Here is an 18,771-nt window from a genome sequence, read left to right as displayed (position 1 = left end):
TTAACTTGTTAACAGGATGAGATTTAGTTTAATTTCGTTTGTGATCAGTTTGAACTCTGGCCATTAGAGATGGAAGGTAATGCATTAAGTCACTGCAGCAGAGCAAACACATTTTGGCAATATAATGAGCTGAATTAGTCCACTGAAGGCGCAACAGCTTCTAGGTGAAGATACGAAGCTAAATAGGTTTTAGAGTAGCAGCCGTGTTAGTCTGTATCCGCAAAAAGAAAAGGAGTACTGAATGCATCCGATGAAGTGAGCTGTAGCTTATGAAAGCTTATGCTCAAATAAATTTGTTAGTCTCTAAGAAGCTAAATAGGTTACTTGAGACAATGAATAGTTATCCCTGTGGGGAATGAGGGGCAAAGGGGAAACCCTTCCAGTTCCAGTATTATGCTCATTGCACTATATAGTTTGCAGTTTAAAGATGGGCTATGGTTCCTGAAGTCTCCCAATCTGCACTAGCTGAAAGCAGCACAGAGAAAACCTCTCATGCTCACTTTATACCTGGTAAGATAGAAATTTGCAAAAAAAAAAAAAAAAGAATCTAGCCTTAGCCTCAATGTCATACTTGTTGCAGACACAGGAGTGGATGCCTTCATTGGGGTGGCAGGTGAAGCTGAGAGTGGTGTGGACTGGCTTAGGGGCCCTCCAGGAATAGGTTTGGAGGTAGTGGAGAATGAAAACATCGTGGAGCTGTTGTGACTGCTGCTGCCAGCAGAAGCAGATGTGTCTATGGCAGTGAACCTGAAAGACAAAAGGGCAAATATTTCAGCACCCTGAACTGGACATAATTTACTCTTATATACCCAAAATAAAGCATTAACATCTAAAGAGGAGACAGTTTTTCAACTTTCTGAATCAGTACTGGGACTCAATATCCAGATACCAAGTATGGTTCTAGCTGGGAGTGAAGACGGGAAGAAGCCATTCAGGGAATATGGACGAGACTGCACAGCAGAAGGAGCAGGTGGTGTTTTCAGAGGATGGAAAATTGGTGAAAGGACAAAGTGGACTCAGGGACAGTCACCGAACGGGGGCTTTTACACCTCGTCCCAGAATGTTGGATTCAAGAGGCATGTGTAACCCAGACAATCTATTCTGAGAAGGTTCCGTGGCTCACATGGCACGGCTTGTGGCTGCTATAATGGGTAACTGCACAGACAATGTCATGAAGGAGAATGGTCTTGGTGAAGGTTATCTGATACTTGGCTCCTGCTGCCTCAACCACCAGAGCAGAACTGTGTGGAGACTATTTCCCCACAGAACTGCCAGAGCTGTGTAGGAGTCAGCTCTGGATCAGGGAATTGCTCCGTTCTAGGAATCATCCCACCCCCAGTTACACCAGGCACAGAGGAAAATTAATAACCAGCAGCCTTAAAACCTGAGCTATACATCAAATGAAACTAGTGCTGACACTGTAAGGTCTGTCAAGTATTACTTTTAAAAGGCAAATGCTGCAGGAGAACAGGAACTTCCATTTAGCTTAAAAACCAGGACCAGCACTCGAGATGAATATTCAGCTGATTCAGGAATTGATCACCTTGTTTGTCTTTAACATTAACTTTAAAGAAGCTTTAAAAGCTACAGCCAGAGATCTTAGTGGAAGTAGATTTTCTAATTTAAAAATAATTCTTAGAACCATTAGAAATTTCCTTATACAAATATAAAGAACTGATCTCATTAAACCCCAGCTTCAATTAACATTTCCCTTGGTGTTCTAGTCTCTTCCCTTTAAAACCAACAGAGTGAGTTAAGGGAATTAAATATCTGTGGAGACAGACAGTGGGCTTTGGAGACAATAACTCTTTGCACCGGTGACTCAAATCCAATTCATATGGATGCTGATCAGAAGCAGTTATCCTCCAATTGCTTGAGTGAAGTGAGTTTGGAGGTCTCAGGTCCAGTTCTCAATGAACAAATGTCAGCATAAAAAAAACACTGTTACCTCTCATTGAAAGGCTCAGTAGAGAGAAAAGAATGATAGGGACCTAGAAAACAAATTACTCTCTCACCGCTAGGTCAGGGGTGAGGCACACGAGCAAACAGTGGAGGAAGCCTGCACTGCTACTACCCATTCTGTACCTGCTCTGGACACAGAGAATTTCAAATTGCGATGGTGTTAAATTGGTACCTTTGACTAGTATTAAAGTTAACAAAACCAAGAGACAAGATTATGAAAAAAAAGAGATAAAAGCACTAGGTATATCGCAAGCTGGTGCTGTGCAAGTTTTGCTGCTTTATGAATACAACCTATGACAACTCCACTATTCCAACCTCATATCTATGACAAAGCCTTGGGTAGAGAAGGCTTTCCTTAGGACTCCATCTGGAGTATAGAGGATCCCCCTAGAAAAATCACAAACTGGTAACAGCTGTGTGATCTTAGTAACTATCACCATATGCTATACATTCCCAAACTGGTTTAAGCACTGCCCACCCTTCAAATAAGCCATCAGCCTGTACTTACTTCTCGCTTAGGTTTACTTTGACAGTAGATGCTGTAGGGGTGAAACATGGTTTCTGTCCGGCAGATGTGGTAGACAGTGGTGGCACAGGTGCACTGTCTGTAGCTGGTTTAAAATTTGTAGATCCAAAAGAGAAGGAGTTGGCTGTAGCTGCCATGGGGCCTGCAGCGGGGGAAGGAATCATGGAAGCTTTGGAAGAAACAGAAGAGAAAGAGAAAGCAGCTGCTCCAGTTAGACTGGAACCCAGAGCTTGCTTGGAGACATCTGATGCAAATGGATATGGTGGGGGGTCCCCAGACATAGAGCCAGATGTCTTTACAGCTGAAGATGTAAAGGAAAAAGTGGCTGCTCCACCGCCAGCAGAAAGCACACAAGAGGCTGAAGATGCAGGAGCAAGAGGATCTGAGGCAGGAGTGACAACTGGTGCAGTTTCAAACTTTGAAGGAGCAGGAGGGGTGGTCGGGGTTGTAGCAGTACTTCCTGAAGAAAAACAATTGGACCAAGTTAGTATTCTATCATTAAAGGAAGGAAGTATTGCAAGCCAAATACTGTTCATTGTGGACAGTAAAATTCAATCACACTACAGAGACTGACATCACCACAAAATGACAGGGAGGAAGGGGTTTCAGTCTCCAAGTCAAGCCGCTGAGATATTGAATGGACAAAGCCCAAGACCTGCTCGATACTACCATTTTCCCAAGCCATTCTGAATTAATTCAGTCTGGAATTTCCAGTGAAAAGGCTTCACCATTTCTCCATCAGTTTTGATGTGGTGTGTTTCATCCCATATAAAGCAGCCTGCCAGCGCACAAGTCTACTATGGATGCAAAGAGAGGCATAATGCCAAATTAAGGCATATTGTTCCAAGCGGTAAAAAAACAAATGTGTAGATTTAAAAAAGAAACTGGTAGCTTTGCACTGAAACATCACTCCATGTATATAGGGAAGTGAAACAGAGAATGAATTAATCTGCCCAGGATGGCACAAGGAGCCCCCTAATCTACATTTTACACACACTGTAATATGCTCAACATGCCTATTAGACTATTTACTTCCCACCAGTTTTCCAATGCTATTGTTGCAGTTGATCCGAAACCTGTTTCAATAAGCCCTCATGATCACAAACAAAGCATCTAATGCATGTCACGGCCCCATGAAGAAACAACATATGGGAAGAACACAAAAGTTATTTAGGACAGGCACTCTTTTTGTTCCGTGTTTGTACAGTATCTAGCACAATGGGACCCATGACTGGGGAGGTCATAAGTGCTACTGCAACACCAATGATACATAACACCACAACGAGAGTGCCCAAGATGCCTTCTTGAAAGATACAGGTTATGGCAGTTGGTTTGCCACATAGTTGCAGCCCTGTACCCCAAAAGTGACTGGGTATAAGTGTACAGTTTGAGAAATGCTTTGGGTTCCCTATGTACATTTACACAGCTGGTGGAATGGAACCTTGAGCATGGAAACCATCATGAGCTGGTTACTACATGCTATATGCTGGGGCACAGGCTTGTTTTATTCCACAAAAGCCTCCTGGCGGTCCCCCTCTAACTACCTGGATAGCAAGCTTAACAGCTAAGTATTTCCAAGTGCCACAAATTAAAGCAAAAGCCTCTTCCCCACACATGGTAGCACCCACCTGCTGCTTTTGGTGCTCTCTCCCCTTCTATTGACAGTTGGTCTGGGGTCACTATGAGCGATCGGACACCTGGGTTTTGATTGATCATGTAAAATGGACACAGCACTCCATCCGTAGAGAGCAATATTAGAACTGGAGCTGCAGGGAGGGTCTTCTCATCACCTGCAAAAGACCACACAGCAGGCTAATGACACTGTCAAAGTCACCTGCCTTCATTGCCACCATCATCACCCCAAATCCCTCATACTTGACTCTCTTACCATCTCATATCAAAGCTACTTATTCTCTAGAACATGTACTATGATTTTTTTTTATATGTAACCATTTGCTTCCAATAGTTCTACTTGCTATCTCTTGACTCTCTATTCATTATTAAATAAACTTATACTTGATTTCAGTATAAATACATGTAAGTGTTAAGCGGAGCGGTGATCCGAGGTGAAACTGTAAGTTGGAGTGCACTGTTTCTTTGGAAGCAGCGAATGTGTGACTATCCAGTGAATCCAGGGACACTCCAAGGAGACACTTGGAGGGCTCAGTGGTTGCAGCATGCCCATCGCTAACCTGTATGCCTAGAGGGGAGTGCTTGTATTGTCTGCGGCTGGTGGAACTGGAGAGCTGACCCCCTGCACGCACAGACAAAGCTTCCTCATGCTATAGGAAGGTGGTCGTGAGGTACCTCACAACTCTGGGTACGCCTGGCAGAGCCGTCCCTTGGGTAGGGCGAATTGCGGCGACCTCTCCGGGCCCCATGCTTTAGGGGGCCCCACACTTCGCCATCACAGCTCCCCCGCCCCACGTGCCCACCCTGGCCCCACCATTATTCAAATGCGGAGGCCGGGGAATGTGGGGGTCCCAGCCCAGGCTGGGCAGGAGCAGCATCCTCACCCAGCGGACAGGCACCCCTGACCACCGTGGGTGGGCCTTACTCCAGGTAAGCCTCCTCGACCCCACCGCCACCACCAGCGCACCCCTGGCTCCATCCCTCCACCCCAAAAAGGGCCCCTGGGGGAGACCCAGCATTCCCCCTGCCCCATAGGGGACCCATACAGGCGAATTTGTCCCGGGCCCTGCACCTCCCTAGGGACAGTTCCCGACTCCTGGGAAGTATCAGAGAGTGGATAAAGCAAGACTAAGCGCAGCCAAAAAGGAGCTGATTGGGTTAAGTGGGGAGGGTATGGAATGTGTAGCATTCTCTGAAGAGATAGCTGAATCCTGAGACGAGAGACATGGACCTAAAGAAGCTGCTCCAGTAGATTCCTTAATCCAATAAGTGTCTGGATTAACACACAGAATGCTTCAGATCCAATTCTGCATTAAACACAAATTGCGTACCATAGCCTGTCGCTACCATAAAGGCTACTGCTGTTCTCAGTTAACTGGCATCCTGCTGTGTTCTACACGCAGCTTGTCCCTACCTTCTGCTCTGCCCAACGGCTCCTCCATTTCAGTCTCACTCTGTGCTTTGAGAGAAGGTTTTCAAAATCCATCAAGATACAGCACAGTGGTGTCATTATATCTTCAAAGCACCTTGTCAGAGACAGAAGCTGAGGAGCCTTCAGGCAGAGCAGAAGCTATAGCAACAATGTAACTGGCTGTACCTAGAGCACAGTAGGGTACAAAGCCAGGTCAGGCCTTTTGCTTTAATGCAGAGCCGATTCCTAGGCATTTACGAACCATGCATTTGCCTGGTTGTGGAATTAGCCTGCTTTTCCTTTAGATCAATGCAAATTATATAAGAAAAGAGCCCTGCAGGAACAACTCTGCTACAAGAGCACGCCAAGCACTTTTACAGGCAATACTGGAGTGAAACACTACAGGTAGTTTCAAACCCAATATCATCTCAATTCCATCAACTGAGGAGGTGATGGAAACAAAGCACATAAGTTATATATTGACGATTGCTGAGTCCCAGGTTACTAAGAGCTTCTTTAATTAGACAAACTAGATGCTGAACTGTACCAGAGCCCTGGTCAAGATGTAACCTCTCAGGACACCGATAAATGCAAAGTAACGCACATTGGAAAACGTAATCCCAACTATACATATACAATCATGGGGCCTAAATTAGCTGTTACCACTCAAGAAAGATCTTGGAGTCATTGTGGATAGTTCTCTGAAAACATCCACTCAATGTGCAGTGGCAGTCAAAAAAGCAAATAGAATGTTGGGAATCATTAAGAAAGGGACAAACAATAAGACAGAAAATATCATATTGCCTCTATATAAATCCATGGTACACCCACATCTTGAATACTGCGTGCAGATGTGGTGGCCCCATTTCAAAAAAGATATGTTGGAGTTGGAAAAGGTTCAGAAAAGGGCAACAAAAATGATTAGGCATATGGAACTGCTGCCATATGAGGAGAGATTAATAAGACTGGGACTTTTCATCTTGGAAAAGAGACGACTAAGGGGGGGATATGACAGAGGTCTATAAAATCATGACTGGTGTGGAGAAAGTAAATAAGGAAGTGTTATGTACTCCCCATAACACAAGAACTAGGGGTCACCAAATGAAATGAATAGGCAGCAGATTTAAAACAACAAAAGTTTCACACAACACACAGTCAACCTTGTGGAACTCTTTGCCAGAGGATGTTGTGAAGGCCAAGACTATAACAGGGTTCAAAAATGAACTAGATAAATTCATGGAGGATAGGTCCATCAATGGCTATTAGCCAGGATGGGCAGTGATGGTGTCCCTAGCCTCTGTCTGCCAGAAGCTGGGAATGGGTGACAGGCGAGGGAACACTCAATGATTACCTGTTCTGTTCATTCCCTCTGGGGCATCTGACATTGGCCACTGTCAGAAGACAGGATACTGGGCTAAGATGGACCTTTGGTCTTACTCAGTATGGCCGTTCTATCACCCTACCACTCCCCAGAAGATATCTGAGTTGCTATTATTAATAGTATTCCCCAGTAAACAAAACAAGCAGATAGACTTACTGATAGGTATTGGCATGTTACTGGTGTAATCTATGGCAACACCTACTGGTAAGGTGTCATCATTCTTATCTGTCACAGGAAGTTCTGCTCTGCTGGAATCTTCTAGAACCCACGATTCCCAGTTGTTCTGGAAAGAAAGAATATTTTTGCTACTGTTCTGTGATTTTCAGCACTCTCACTCATGCTGGGAACAAGCTGCAGAAAAGCACAAATACCTTGCACATGAACTCTGGATAGCCTGGCTTTGGAATGTTAGCCAAAGATTTAGAAAGAATAGATAGCAACAAGATGGGCTACATCTGTCAAAATTTGCCAGATTAAAAAAAAAAATCCTACAAATATCAAAAACCTTCACAAATTCCTGAGTGACTTTTACATATGGTACTTACATTTTCTGGAATGAGTTCACTTTAAGTTTAAAGTTAAACTAATGAGCTCAGCAAGACTAAAGTCACCATGGTGAAAAGCGATTCAGGATGTTAAACTGGCACAAAGCCACTGATGCCATATAGCCCTTTGGCACTTTGCTCATTACCTGCTATGCTTCAGTACAGTCGTCTACTTTCTGGCTCATAAGCAAGGCAAGGATGTAATAAAAATTTCCTTTCATCTTAAGAGTCTATGTATATCAAATGGGTCAACTCTGAGATAAGCATTCTCTAGCCCTCAGATTTTGATATCCAGATAACTAAATGTATCTTTTCCAGGAAAGCTAAGTGCAGCAGAAAGGAAGGTTACCTGGTCCGCTTGTCTAGAGAGAATGCTGACTTCTGTGGAAGCTGCCGACGCTGCCAGGACTAGATCCCTTTAAGTATAGAACCAAAACAGTGTTAAGTCCAAATATGATGACAACACATATAGAGTTCCTCAGCCCATACTATTGTAATGGGCATCCCAAATACATATTGCATGCTATATGAATCCAGAATGAAACTGATTTGTCATGCTCAAGTGGTAAAAGACAGGGGAGAAATACAGGGAACTCTTCATCGTTCTAAACAGGTGTCATTAGCAGTCAGGAGTTCAGTTCCTTTGTCAGAGGTGATGAGACAAGATACTCATGCAACATCATTATTCTAAGCCATTTGTGATGGAACAGAAATAAATAGTTTAACAAACAGGGCATAACATATTCAACACAGACCTGTGAACAGAAAAATCTAAAAGCCATGCACCACTTAAAGCATAGGTTTCATTCTTAGTGGAAAGCACGACTTTAAAAACCTTTGTGCATTTATGGCATATTATACATTTTTACCACCCAAAAACTGAGAAATTGATCATTTCTTTTGACCCATGTATAAAGAGCTGAAGACTTGGTCATAGGTCTCTACACTCACCACTCCTCAACATAGTTGAGAAAGTAATGATGCTGTCTCTCGGTGCAGCTACCATAGCAAGGCTCCATAAAATTCACAAACTTCTCTGGTCGTTTCTCTTCCTTTTTCTGCAGAGACCGGAGGAACAGAAATTGACATTCAATTTAGCTTCCATTAAAGCAAGTTAAGTCAGCTTCTCATACAAATAGGCATACCTAGAGAATATAATTACATTACACTTCTTAGAAATATGCTCAGATCATTACAAAGTTAATCGGGTCCAACTGTGTAAAGTGCGCAGGAGCAATCACTCTACACAAACAGTCCTAGGAGGGTACAATTTGGTATTGCATACAGCAGGAGGGTACAAAAAACAGTCTCTCGGTAGCCCACTGTGATAAACCACAAGGTTACCTTCCAGAGCACCTGATACGCAGGACTTAAGTCCTATTAACTTGGAGACCTCAAAAGGTCTGCCACAGTCTAATCTCAATAGAAAATGGGATACTGATTTCTTCCCTATTGGACCCTACTTCAATTTTTTGCCACTAAATCATTAAGCTTCAGAATTGAGTTTGATACTGGAACCTCTATTTGATGCTAACGAGAACAATAAAAAGAACATAGGACACTAATAAGCAGGTCAGAAGAACAAACAGTGCTACCATCACATTCATTAGCATAAAATCCTTAAAATGAGAAAAATAAAGTTGAGACTTCCTAGCACTTACAGGCAATATGGCCATCACCACCTCTGGGGATGTTTCCAAGGTCCCATCAGCAGCAGCGTAAACTATAGTGAACACATAGGTGCCAACCCAAAGCACATCCAGGACTGGAAGAAAAATGAATAATCATCATCCAGAGACATCTTAAAGGAGCACTGCCTTGGATATTGTGTACTATGTGCAACTAAAACCAAACTCGAATGCCACTGTGACATTGTAAATCTCATAGGGATGGTTTACACCTCCGCAGTAGGACGAAGACAACTTCTAATGCGCTACCTAACCAACTACATGTCATCTAGCAGACAACATACAAGAAGTGTTTGAGTGACATTAGGAGACCAACTTGATGTGAGGAAATTCAGAAACAAAGCTGAGGCACGTACCTGGGCCAGTCTACTGTGCCTTGGTACACTGTGGGCAAGAACACACCATTGTCTTCACACACTAATGATGGAGTTGAAGCTTTAACTCTAAATTTTCTGCATTTGCATCAGTATTAGAAAGTTCTGAATGTAGTTTTGTAGTGGTGATTTGAATTTTATTATGAAATAAGGAAAATTATGAATAAAATAAGGTCAGTTCTCTCATGAAGTGTCTGGAAATCTCCATGGCAAAATGTAATTGCAGCCTTTAGAAAGTACAGTCCATCTTAAAAGTTGTCATCACACATTGACCTAATGCACATGTTAGAAACCCTAGATATGCACAGGAGCTACTTTTCCCCCCACCACTAAGGTGCATCGCCCAAATTCATCTTAACGTTTTAATTATTTAATTTTTTTGCATGTGCATTAAAAAGCAGCTTGTATTCATTTTAAAAAAACATTTAACAGTTTTTTAAATGCTTGAATATTCATAGAATATGATGCCGGAAGACACCATTGTGATTATATAGCCTGACCTCCTGTATAACACAGATCATGGGACTTCCCTGAACTAATTCCTGTTTGACCTAGAGCATATCTTTTAGAAAAACAGCCAATCTTGACTTAAAAATTTTTAGTGATGGCAAATCCACCAAAACCTTTTATGAGTTGTTCCAATGGTTAATTATCCTCACTGTTTAAAAGTTCATGCTTTATTTCTACATATGAATGTCCAACTGAAACAAGACCTTGTATATTAAATTTTGGCCTGGAGGCAGTTTTTATTACCAAATTAACCCCCCCCACACACCCCCAAAAAAGGTGTCTATGGCAGAAATGCTGGCACATCCTTAAGTACCTTAGCACCAACAAGAATCAACTTAAAGAGGACATGACATGGACATGACATTTTAATGGAAGTCAAAAAAAAAAAAAAGAAGAAATACTGTACCTTTAACAGGATTATCTGAGTCATAAAACGGAGGACAGGGAATTACTTTTTTCTCCTGCAGGCTCTGAAAGAAAAAGAATTCCTCTTTCAGAAATAAGAACACTAACAACCCCCATCAGGAGTTTTGCAGATCCCAAAGAGTTGTTTTTAGGGTGCTACAGGTCCTTTTTAAACAGCTGCCACATTCCTCCTCAGAGACCCTTGCATTTCAGCAGCAGCAGATGTCCCAATACCTCTCTCAAAGGCAGACTGAGATGCTTAATGTTTATGACGTGCTTGGAAAGTCTCATATGAAAGGCACTGTACTACCTACACTATGCTCCCAATATCAATAGCCACATGCTGATGAAAGGCAAAATTAAAGCTAATTAGAAGTCAGTGAAAAGAAACATAATGAATTACTGCAAACAAAAACTTACAGGCAGATACTGGACCACAGTGCCATTTTGTTTCCCTACAGCCAGTTGCTTTCCTTTGGGGCTCCAGCACACTAAGTAAACAAGAGGGTTTTATCAGCACAAAATAGAATGGCAGTGGAAGAATTGAACACTTACAGGACTTCCCAGTGACAGCATCAGTAAACTAAATACCACTCAAACTAGAGCCAAACAACCGATCCTACTGAAGTTGTCCTCTCTTGTGGATTCCATCCACTTTCACCACCATATCGCAATGCAGAAAGATGAGTCCAAAGAGGCTCCATGGCTCAGATTAATTAAAATTTCAGCAACATTTAACTTTCTGCATATCTGCCTTAGAGTCTGGCTACACACAAACTTGCAGTGGTTTAAACTGGTGAAAATCCTGTGATTTAAGAGTAGCCACAAAGTTGCATTGATTTAACTAAATCAATTTAAAAATCACAACTTTTGTAAAACCAGTGCAATGTGTGTTTGAACCAGGCCTCATCTGGGCTAGAAGTCTGGAGAATGCTTGCAAAACACCAATTCTGCTTGCTTGCACTCCACATCACAGAAGACAAAGTTCCTCGAGCGCTGATGAAACTGAAAAACGCAGGGAAACAATTCTATTTTACCTGCAATAATGCGCCTTTCCCTCAAGCGATATTGAAGGCCTGATACAATGTAATCTTTTGTCAGAAACATTTAGCTCTAATTCTCAAAGTGGGCTGCTCAAAGAAGATCATGAAAAAAAAATTTAGAAAACCGTTACTGGAATATAATTAAGTTTTATTTAAGTTTAACTCCATTTGCTCCCCAGGAGAAGATTTTTAAATTGTTGTAAAGGCAAATACGCCCGTCTCTCTAGTGACATCTACACTTCCACACTCTTTACAGCATCTTCCATCTTTATAAATTATCACTAAGTCAGAGTTGGGTCACCCACCTGATGTAACAGCCACCGAGGATGGAAGAGTGGCATACACTTTCACAGACTCTGTGACCTGCAGGACAGAGATGCTACCATCGGACAGACAGACAGCGACCATGGAGGGGCTAGCAGGGTTCCACTTCAGATCACAGACCATTGCCATGCTGCCTGAGTCTTTGGCCAGTTTATGATAAGCAAATGGACGTTTCTGCTGTTTAGCCTTTTAAGAGAAAATAAATGAATGCCTCAGCCCATAAATTCAGTGTGCAAACAAGTTCTCCCAAACTCATAATCCATAACTATTTGGCCTTGCTGTACTGTAACAATTGCGATGTAGGAAAAAAACACTGACTGCTACAGCACACAAACCAAGATTTAATGCAAGTTAAAGTGACATGTTTAGGTTAAAAGTTATGTATTTATTTAAAAATTCTTTCCTTGTGTCATGTTAATTTCTCCAGATTACTAAGAATTTTAAATATTGAGTTTATTTTTTCACCATATAGGTTAATTGGGGGGGGAAGGGGGGAAGAGGAGGGAGAGAATTAGTTTCACTGTTGATTTCTTGTCTGTTTCCCTTTCCTATTCTACAGTGCTGCAATGGCTGGGTTGCGAACAATGAGGGGAATGTGTAAAAGTATGAGCACATTGTTTAGCCAGAATATAAAAATGTCACTGCAAACGGATTAATATTTGTTTAAGTATGTTCAGCACTGCACAAGATCAAATATTGTCATTGTTTCTGGCATTCAATAATTGGGGTTTTTTTAGGTTTTTTTTTTAAATCTATATTTGGACCTAAACCACCTGATAATGCCAGTAGAGCATTTTAAAAGCCAGTAGAGCAGCTGTGGAAATACTGCTCCCTGTACTGGGGGCTCACAGTCAATACTAAAGTTCAGTCTTCAGCACTCTAACATGCAAGCCCATGATACTTGATGCAAAGCAAGCAGTAAACTATACAAAATGTCATGTGGAATAATTGAACAAGGCCAAAATAAGTCATTTTTTAACACTACTGCAGTAGAATTTTTTCTGGATAACGATTTCATCTTTTCTTTCAACACGTTCCTTATTCAGAGAGAAATTACAGCTATGCAATAGCAAACAAACAGGGACAATCACAAACACTGCTTAGCACAGCAGACAGGGCTAGCGTACAAGCAGGAGTTTGAATTACCACATTCCAAGTCAGAGGTGGGGCTATTAATATTTGGCACTTTTCTTATTCACAGGGCTGTTTAAACATCAGTTGTGAGATCCTCACAACAGCCCTATGAGGTAGACGAATAACCTCATTTTACAGATGGGGAAACTAAAGCAGATTTTAATTGAAAAGTTATTGAATAAACCTCACATTTCTTTACCTACAAAGCATACTCTACTTTGGACACCCAGGAAAACATTTTGAGATATCCCCTTTCTGCCATCAAATGCTCCCTTTCAAGGTGAAATTTGTACATCTGTTTGTATGTACCTTACCTGATTTGAGAACACGCGGACATCAAAAAAGCCAATGAAGGAACCAAACTCACTGGATGTCATGCAGACAGACAGTGTGAGGTTATCACAGCTCAGAGCCAGGTGATGCACAGGAAACTTCATAGGAACCAATATACTTTGAACATTTTCAACTTAAAAACAAAAGGAAACAGAAGAGGGAAGTATGGAGCGGTCACTCTTAGAAAACTGTCAAAAGTAAGTGAGTCACTTTAAGCAGAATTATTAAGAAAAGTAAATACAGATGCCACCTGGTAACCTAAAGTGCATTCATGTAAAGCTAAACACTGCAGACTAATTCTAAAAGATGCGTAGAGACATGTACTCCACTTTCCATAAGTCAAGTCTGAATAATTTTTTGGATGCTTAACTATCTTGAAGAGGGACATTTCTAATTAAAGGTTTTTGAGGAATTTCCTTGTTCTGGATCTTGGCATGTCGATTGCCCTAAAACTGAAGAGGCTGAGACTTACATCTACCTGGTTGTAAATTTTAATACACAAATTACTGGAAGGGTCAGATAGCACAGATCAAATTGAACATGACAATTTTTTTTAAATTTGATGGATAATATCCCAGCAGGTCTCATTACTTTTGAGGCTAAGATATGGCATCAGAATCACAGAAATGAGAGGAAGACAATATTCCTTACAGCATCCGGTCCTGACCTTTATCAGAGACCAGATACTGGATCAAATGGATGATTTGATTTGATATAGCCAGGCAACTTCTAAATTCCTGTGAATATCAACTGTCAGAGCTAGGAGTCTGGTAACGCTTCTCAGGTGAAAGAACGTACTTATATGGCACACATCACGATTGTACTTTTAATTACTTGGGAGACATTCAGATACTAACAACCACCTCTAAGGAAAAACAGCTTGATGAATTTATAGGTTTGTTTACATGAGCAAGAGGGTGTGTTAGGTAATTTATGAAGAAGTTACTGAGGGAAAATTAAATTGAAGAAATTACTTTTGCACTGAGGTCTGAAAGTGGTAGTTTTGTGATGACTCATCTCTTTTACTGGAGAGAGTTCCACAATCTAGGTTGAGCTCCTGTGAAAATTCTATCTCCTGCTCTCACAAGCCTCCCTAAGTGAGTTCACAGGTTCACTATTGTCCTGATTGACCGCAGCTGTCACAAGAGATCATGGTTGTGCACAAAACACCATTCTCTCCAGAAGCTAAAGTCAATCCCATGGAGGACTTTGAATGTCAGGAAGGAAAAACTGAACAGGAATTTATTCACTGGGGAGCCCGGGCGGAGAGTACGGTATCCTGATAACACGTTCCCAGCCATTTATATTGCAAAGCGGACAACTGCTGCATCTTGTATCAGCTGGAGTTGCATCAGCATATGTTGCCTCGTTCCTAAATACAACAAATTCAAATAATGAAGCCTGGTAGTCACAAATTCATGGATCACCACAGCCAGGCCTGTATCAAATGGAATGTGGCACGAGTAGACTAATCAACTATGTCACAGACCTTCCAAATGCAGCTCCCTTCACTGTACAGCAATAATTTAAAAATAGCTTACCAATTTTATTGCGATCTTCTCCTGCTTGATTCTGCATGAGAAGGTTTTTAGTGTGAAAGATCTGCAGGCCAGTTGCTCCACCAGCAAAGACTAGCCCATATTTGTTCGAGATGGCAAGGAGACTGGAACGTTCTTTAGGGAGTTCGTCAGGAGCATCAAATATTCGGACCTTCTTCAACGCTCTGAACTGAAAATCCTGTCATAAAAATAATAGAGTTAAAAAGCAATTCTAGTTGTATATATGTGGGGCAGGGAAGGGGACAGAAAACTGAGTTTCACTTACACCTGGAGAAACTGAACTCATTAAAAAGCACTTTACACTTTCCCACTACTATACATACAGCCTCTCAATTGTTACTTCCCACATGGTTGCCAAACCACGAGCTCCTGAAAATGATTTTGAACAGTTTACAGACCACAACAACAAAAATATTGACCCTAAAACTGACCCAAGGAAAAATTATTTGTTACAATCACTTCCAGATTTTTTTAAATATACAGAGAGTGATAGTTCCATGAATTATCTATAAACAAATGGGCCAGGGACTTCACTCAGTACATTTGGTATTGGTGAGATAAGTAATGCAGAATAGGAAAGGCTGTTATTAATCTCATGAAACACTTTAACCACAAACAGTAACAGGTGCCTTTTCAACAGGATAATGAAATCTCTCTCAGAGAGGTCTACTAAATCATTTCTTCTTCACTTTATCTACTTTGCAGCTTGAGCGCCAAGTTATTTTCAAGCATCTTTTTAAAAGTATTTTTCTATCAGGTGTCCTAAAATGGACCACTTCTTTTCACTGTTTACAAATAAATTAGGAAGTCACCATTTTAATTCCTGACAGGTATATTTTTTTTCCAAAGTTTGATAATCCTTAATATACTTGGCACTAATTGGCAGCATTTTGAGAACATGAAGACTTTCCTAGAAGGTAGCACATATCTTCCATTTGAAAAAAACCTGTGTGTCATGGCTACTAGAGTCAGAGTGACAGTTAGGGGACACTGTCAACTTAAGAGTGGTATACGTGTCTGAATATATTTTTACCTGCTATTGTAGTAACACTTAAGATAACTATACCCAAAACAGTAGGAAAAAAATCCCCCGCCTTCTCCCCTCTCCCCCTTGAATGTTTACTTCGTGCATTTGGCAGTAGTTTGCGTGTAATATCACACACACACACCCATTGTTTGCATTGGGCTTCTGCATCACAGGAAACAGAAAAATAGGAAAAAAGGTGATTACAAACCATAAAATTTTAAAGCTACATATAAATGCTGATTGATTGGACACAGAACTTAATGGTAACATTATGACTACGCAGAAAACAGGGGTTCTGTTTAGGATTCCAGTCTCACTCCCAAATAGGTTAACATAAAAACACACACAAACCAATGTTTCAAAATGTAATGGTGGTGCCTAACGTTAGGCATCTAAACAAACTGCCTGACTGGGAGAGGGAGGATACTGACCACTCACTAGGGTGACCAGATGTCCTGATTTTATAGGAACAGTCCCACTATTCAGGGCTTTGTCTTATATAGCCACCTATTTTCCCCCCGTCCTAATTTTTCACACTTGCTATCTGGTCACCCTAGCACAGGAGCTCTCCAAACTGGGGGTTGGGGCCCCTCAGGAGGTCGCAAGGGTATTACATGGGGGGGTCACAAGTTGTCAGCCTCCACCCCAAACCCCGCTTTGCATCCAGCATTTACAATGGTGTTAAATATATTTAAAAGTGTTTTTACTTTATATGGGGGGATTGCACTCAAAGGCTTGCTGTGTGAAAGGGGTCACCAGTACAAAAGTCTGAGAACTACTGCCCCAGCACCTGCTGATGTAAAAGGCACTTGTGGGTGCCCCACACCCCTGCAAAAAAAATCAGACCACTTATTTAGGTGTCCCCGTCCCTTAGGCACTTAGTAAAGTGCTTAAAAATAGATACAGGTGTCTAACTCGATACCCCTGGGCATGGAAAACTGAGGAAGCAACTGCATCCTGCCATACGCAGCAATGTGTCAACTAAATAACCAGCCTTGCTACCAAGCTCTATGAGGGAAGCTGGCTTAGCTCGTGCCTGGAAAGAGAACCAGCCGCCCAGGCCGCCCCATGCGCGGTGCTCGCCTTGGTCCAGTGAGTAACATGGACCCTGACAGCCTAGGGTCCCAGTTCCAGGGCTCCCCCTATATAGGGGAGAGGGGGATGACTGGGGCCGATGAAGAGGATACGTCTGAACACTGGAAGAGGGGACAGCTGCTGGGCTGGGTGACAGGCTGCCACCACCCCCCCCCCAGCTCCCCGCCCCTGGAACACACACACCCCCCAACAATCCCCCCCCCCAGCTCCCCACCCCCGGAACACAGCCCCCCCCGTCCACCCCAACAATCCCCCCACCCCAGCTCCCCACCCCCGGAACACAGCCCCCCCTCGTCCACCTTAACAATCCCCCCCAGCTCCCTCCCCCCGCGTAGCTCCGCACCCCGGAACACAGGCTCCCCTCTCCCCCCACCCCAGCAACTCCCTCCTACAACCCCCTGGGGGCCCAACGCAGGGGTCGACTCCCTCCCGCCCCAGGGCCCACCAGGCCCCCGCCAGGCGTCCTCCCGCAGCCCCTATGCTCCGCACCGGGCCCCCAAACCCGACAGCCCTCCCGCACCTTCATCTCCCGCTCGGGGACCACGTCCATATCGTCCCCCATGGCTCCGGCTCAGCGCGGGCGCCAACCGCTCGGCGCCTCCTCCCCGCCCCGGGGCTGCGCAGGGACCTGAGCGGGCGTTTCCGCTTCCGGCGGCCATTGAGCCGCTCTCGCCGCAGCGCTCTATGGTAGCGCCTCTGGCGCAGGGAGAAAGAAGCCTAGACGGAGGTTTAAGATTGAGGGGCGGGGCCTAATGCCTGGGGGTGGGAGCTTTGACAGGCAGGGGCGTGGCCAAAGGAGCCGGGGGAGCCGTCCGCTCTGCGGGTCAGGCACCGTTGGTTTGTACAGCGCCCAGAGGAAACAGTCCAGGCTCCCGCCACCTACCGGTCACACAGTGAGGCGAGAGACTTCCTTCCTGAGCACAGCTGAGTCTTATTACACTGCAAATCCGGAAGCGCACCCCTTCTCCTGGCCCCCAGCACTAGAACAAGGTAGCAGGGAGATTTCATCTCCGCCTGGCTCCCTTGTTAAGCTGCGGGGGGCTGGAAAAGCAGCGTAGAGAGAGTTCAGGTGCAGTTGTAAGGTAGTACAAGTGCATGTGTTTATATCACCCTAATGGGCATTTTAGAGCCTACAAAACACTTTCGACTACTCCCCCTTAAACCATTTTATCTCTAGATCAGTGGTAAAACCCTGTTTTGGGCAAGGGGAGCTGAAGGACAAAGGTTCTAGTCACAACTCCACACCTGTATGCAAGGATTAAATGTCATACTGTGTTATGTGAAGCATGTAAGAATGTCAGAAAGTCTTCCAAGTGTAAACCTTCCCCCTTTTTAAAAATGAACAATACATTCTGAACTTGCACTGGCCCCAGCGAGACATATACATTCTTTAGAGAGGCTGCTGGCAAGGCCTCATCCCCGCGTCCCACTATGCTGGGGCAAAAGGGCATCTGATACTCAGCCTTCCGTGATGATGGAAAAGAAATCCACCTGCCATCTCCTGGAACCATGAAGCTTGGTCGCTGCTTGGATGATTATTTATGGAGACCCAGATGATTTAGCCAATCCATTGTAAAAGCAAGGGTGGAGAAGATCTGTCAGAAGAGTCTTGTTACTCCTGCCAGACAGGTGTGCATGTCAAACAGTGACCCTGAAGCAAGTGAGCAGCCAGGAGGCAGCCTGAAATTTATTTCATGAATGTTTGACTTTATAAAAAATAAAATAAAATAAACCTTCCCTTGCACTGTTTAACTCAAACATTGAAGCATTTGATCAGTTACTGACTTAAATGATTTGCACCTGTCTTATACTGATGTAATTT

At 43.2% G+C, this 18,771-nt stretch overlaps 1 protein-coding gene across 7 annotated transcripts in view; it reads right to left on the bottom strand.

Moving 5' to 3' along the window:
- Nucleotides 1-17,756, bottom strand: part of NUP214 (nucleoporin 214) — a 77,030-nt gene extending 59,274 nt beyond the window's left edge. For 2 of the 7 annotated variants that reach the window (XM_043530676.1, XM_043530678.1), the window contains exons 1-13: nt 17,470-17,645; nt 14,810-15,005; nt 13,250-13,401; nt 11,783-11,987; nt 10,855-10,925; nt 10,436-10,499; nt 9,119-9,222; nt 8,409-8,515; nt 7,807-7,873; nt 7,069-7,195; nt 4,117-4,278; nt 2,471-2,948; nt 572-747 (exon numbers count right to left, since the gene is read on the bottom strand). In XM_043530676.1, coding sequence (XP_043386611.1) covers nt 572-747; nt 2,471-2,948; nt 4,117-4,278; nt 7,069-7,195; nt 7,807-7,873; nt 8,409-8,515; nt 9,119-9,222; nt 10,436-10,499; nt 10,855-10,925; nt 11,783-11,987; nt 13,250-13,401; nt 14,810-15,005; nt 17,470-17,511 — 1,951 coding nt within the window. In that variant the 5' untranslated portion in view covers nt 17,512-17,645. Of the gene's footprint in view, nt 1-571; nt 748-2,470; nt 2,949-4,116; nt 4,279-7,068; nt 7,196-7,806; nt 7,874-8,408; nt 8,516-9,118; nt 9,223-10,435; nt 10,500-10,854; nt 10,926-11,782; nt 11,988-13,249; nt 13,402-14,809; nt 15,006-17,469 lie in introns of all 7 variants that reach the window. The other 5 variants (XM_043530677.1, XM_043530679.1, XM_007061048.4 and 2 more) reach the window with 4 other exon arrangements.
- Between the last annotated feature and the right edge of the window lie 1,015 nt (nt 17,757-18,771).

The sequence above is a fragment of the Chelonia mydas genome, chromosome 16 (genome assembly GCF_015237465.2).
Source record: "Chelonia mydas isolate rCheMyd1 chromosome 16, rCheMyd1.pri.v2, whole genome shotgun sequence".
Classification (NCBI taxonomy): Eukaryota; Metazoa; Chordata; order Testudines; family Cheloniidae; genus Chelonia; species Chelonia mydas.
The sequence above is the reverse complement of the archived record's forward strand: the minus strand, read 5'-3'. Positions and strand labels throughout refer to the sequence as shown.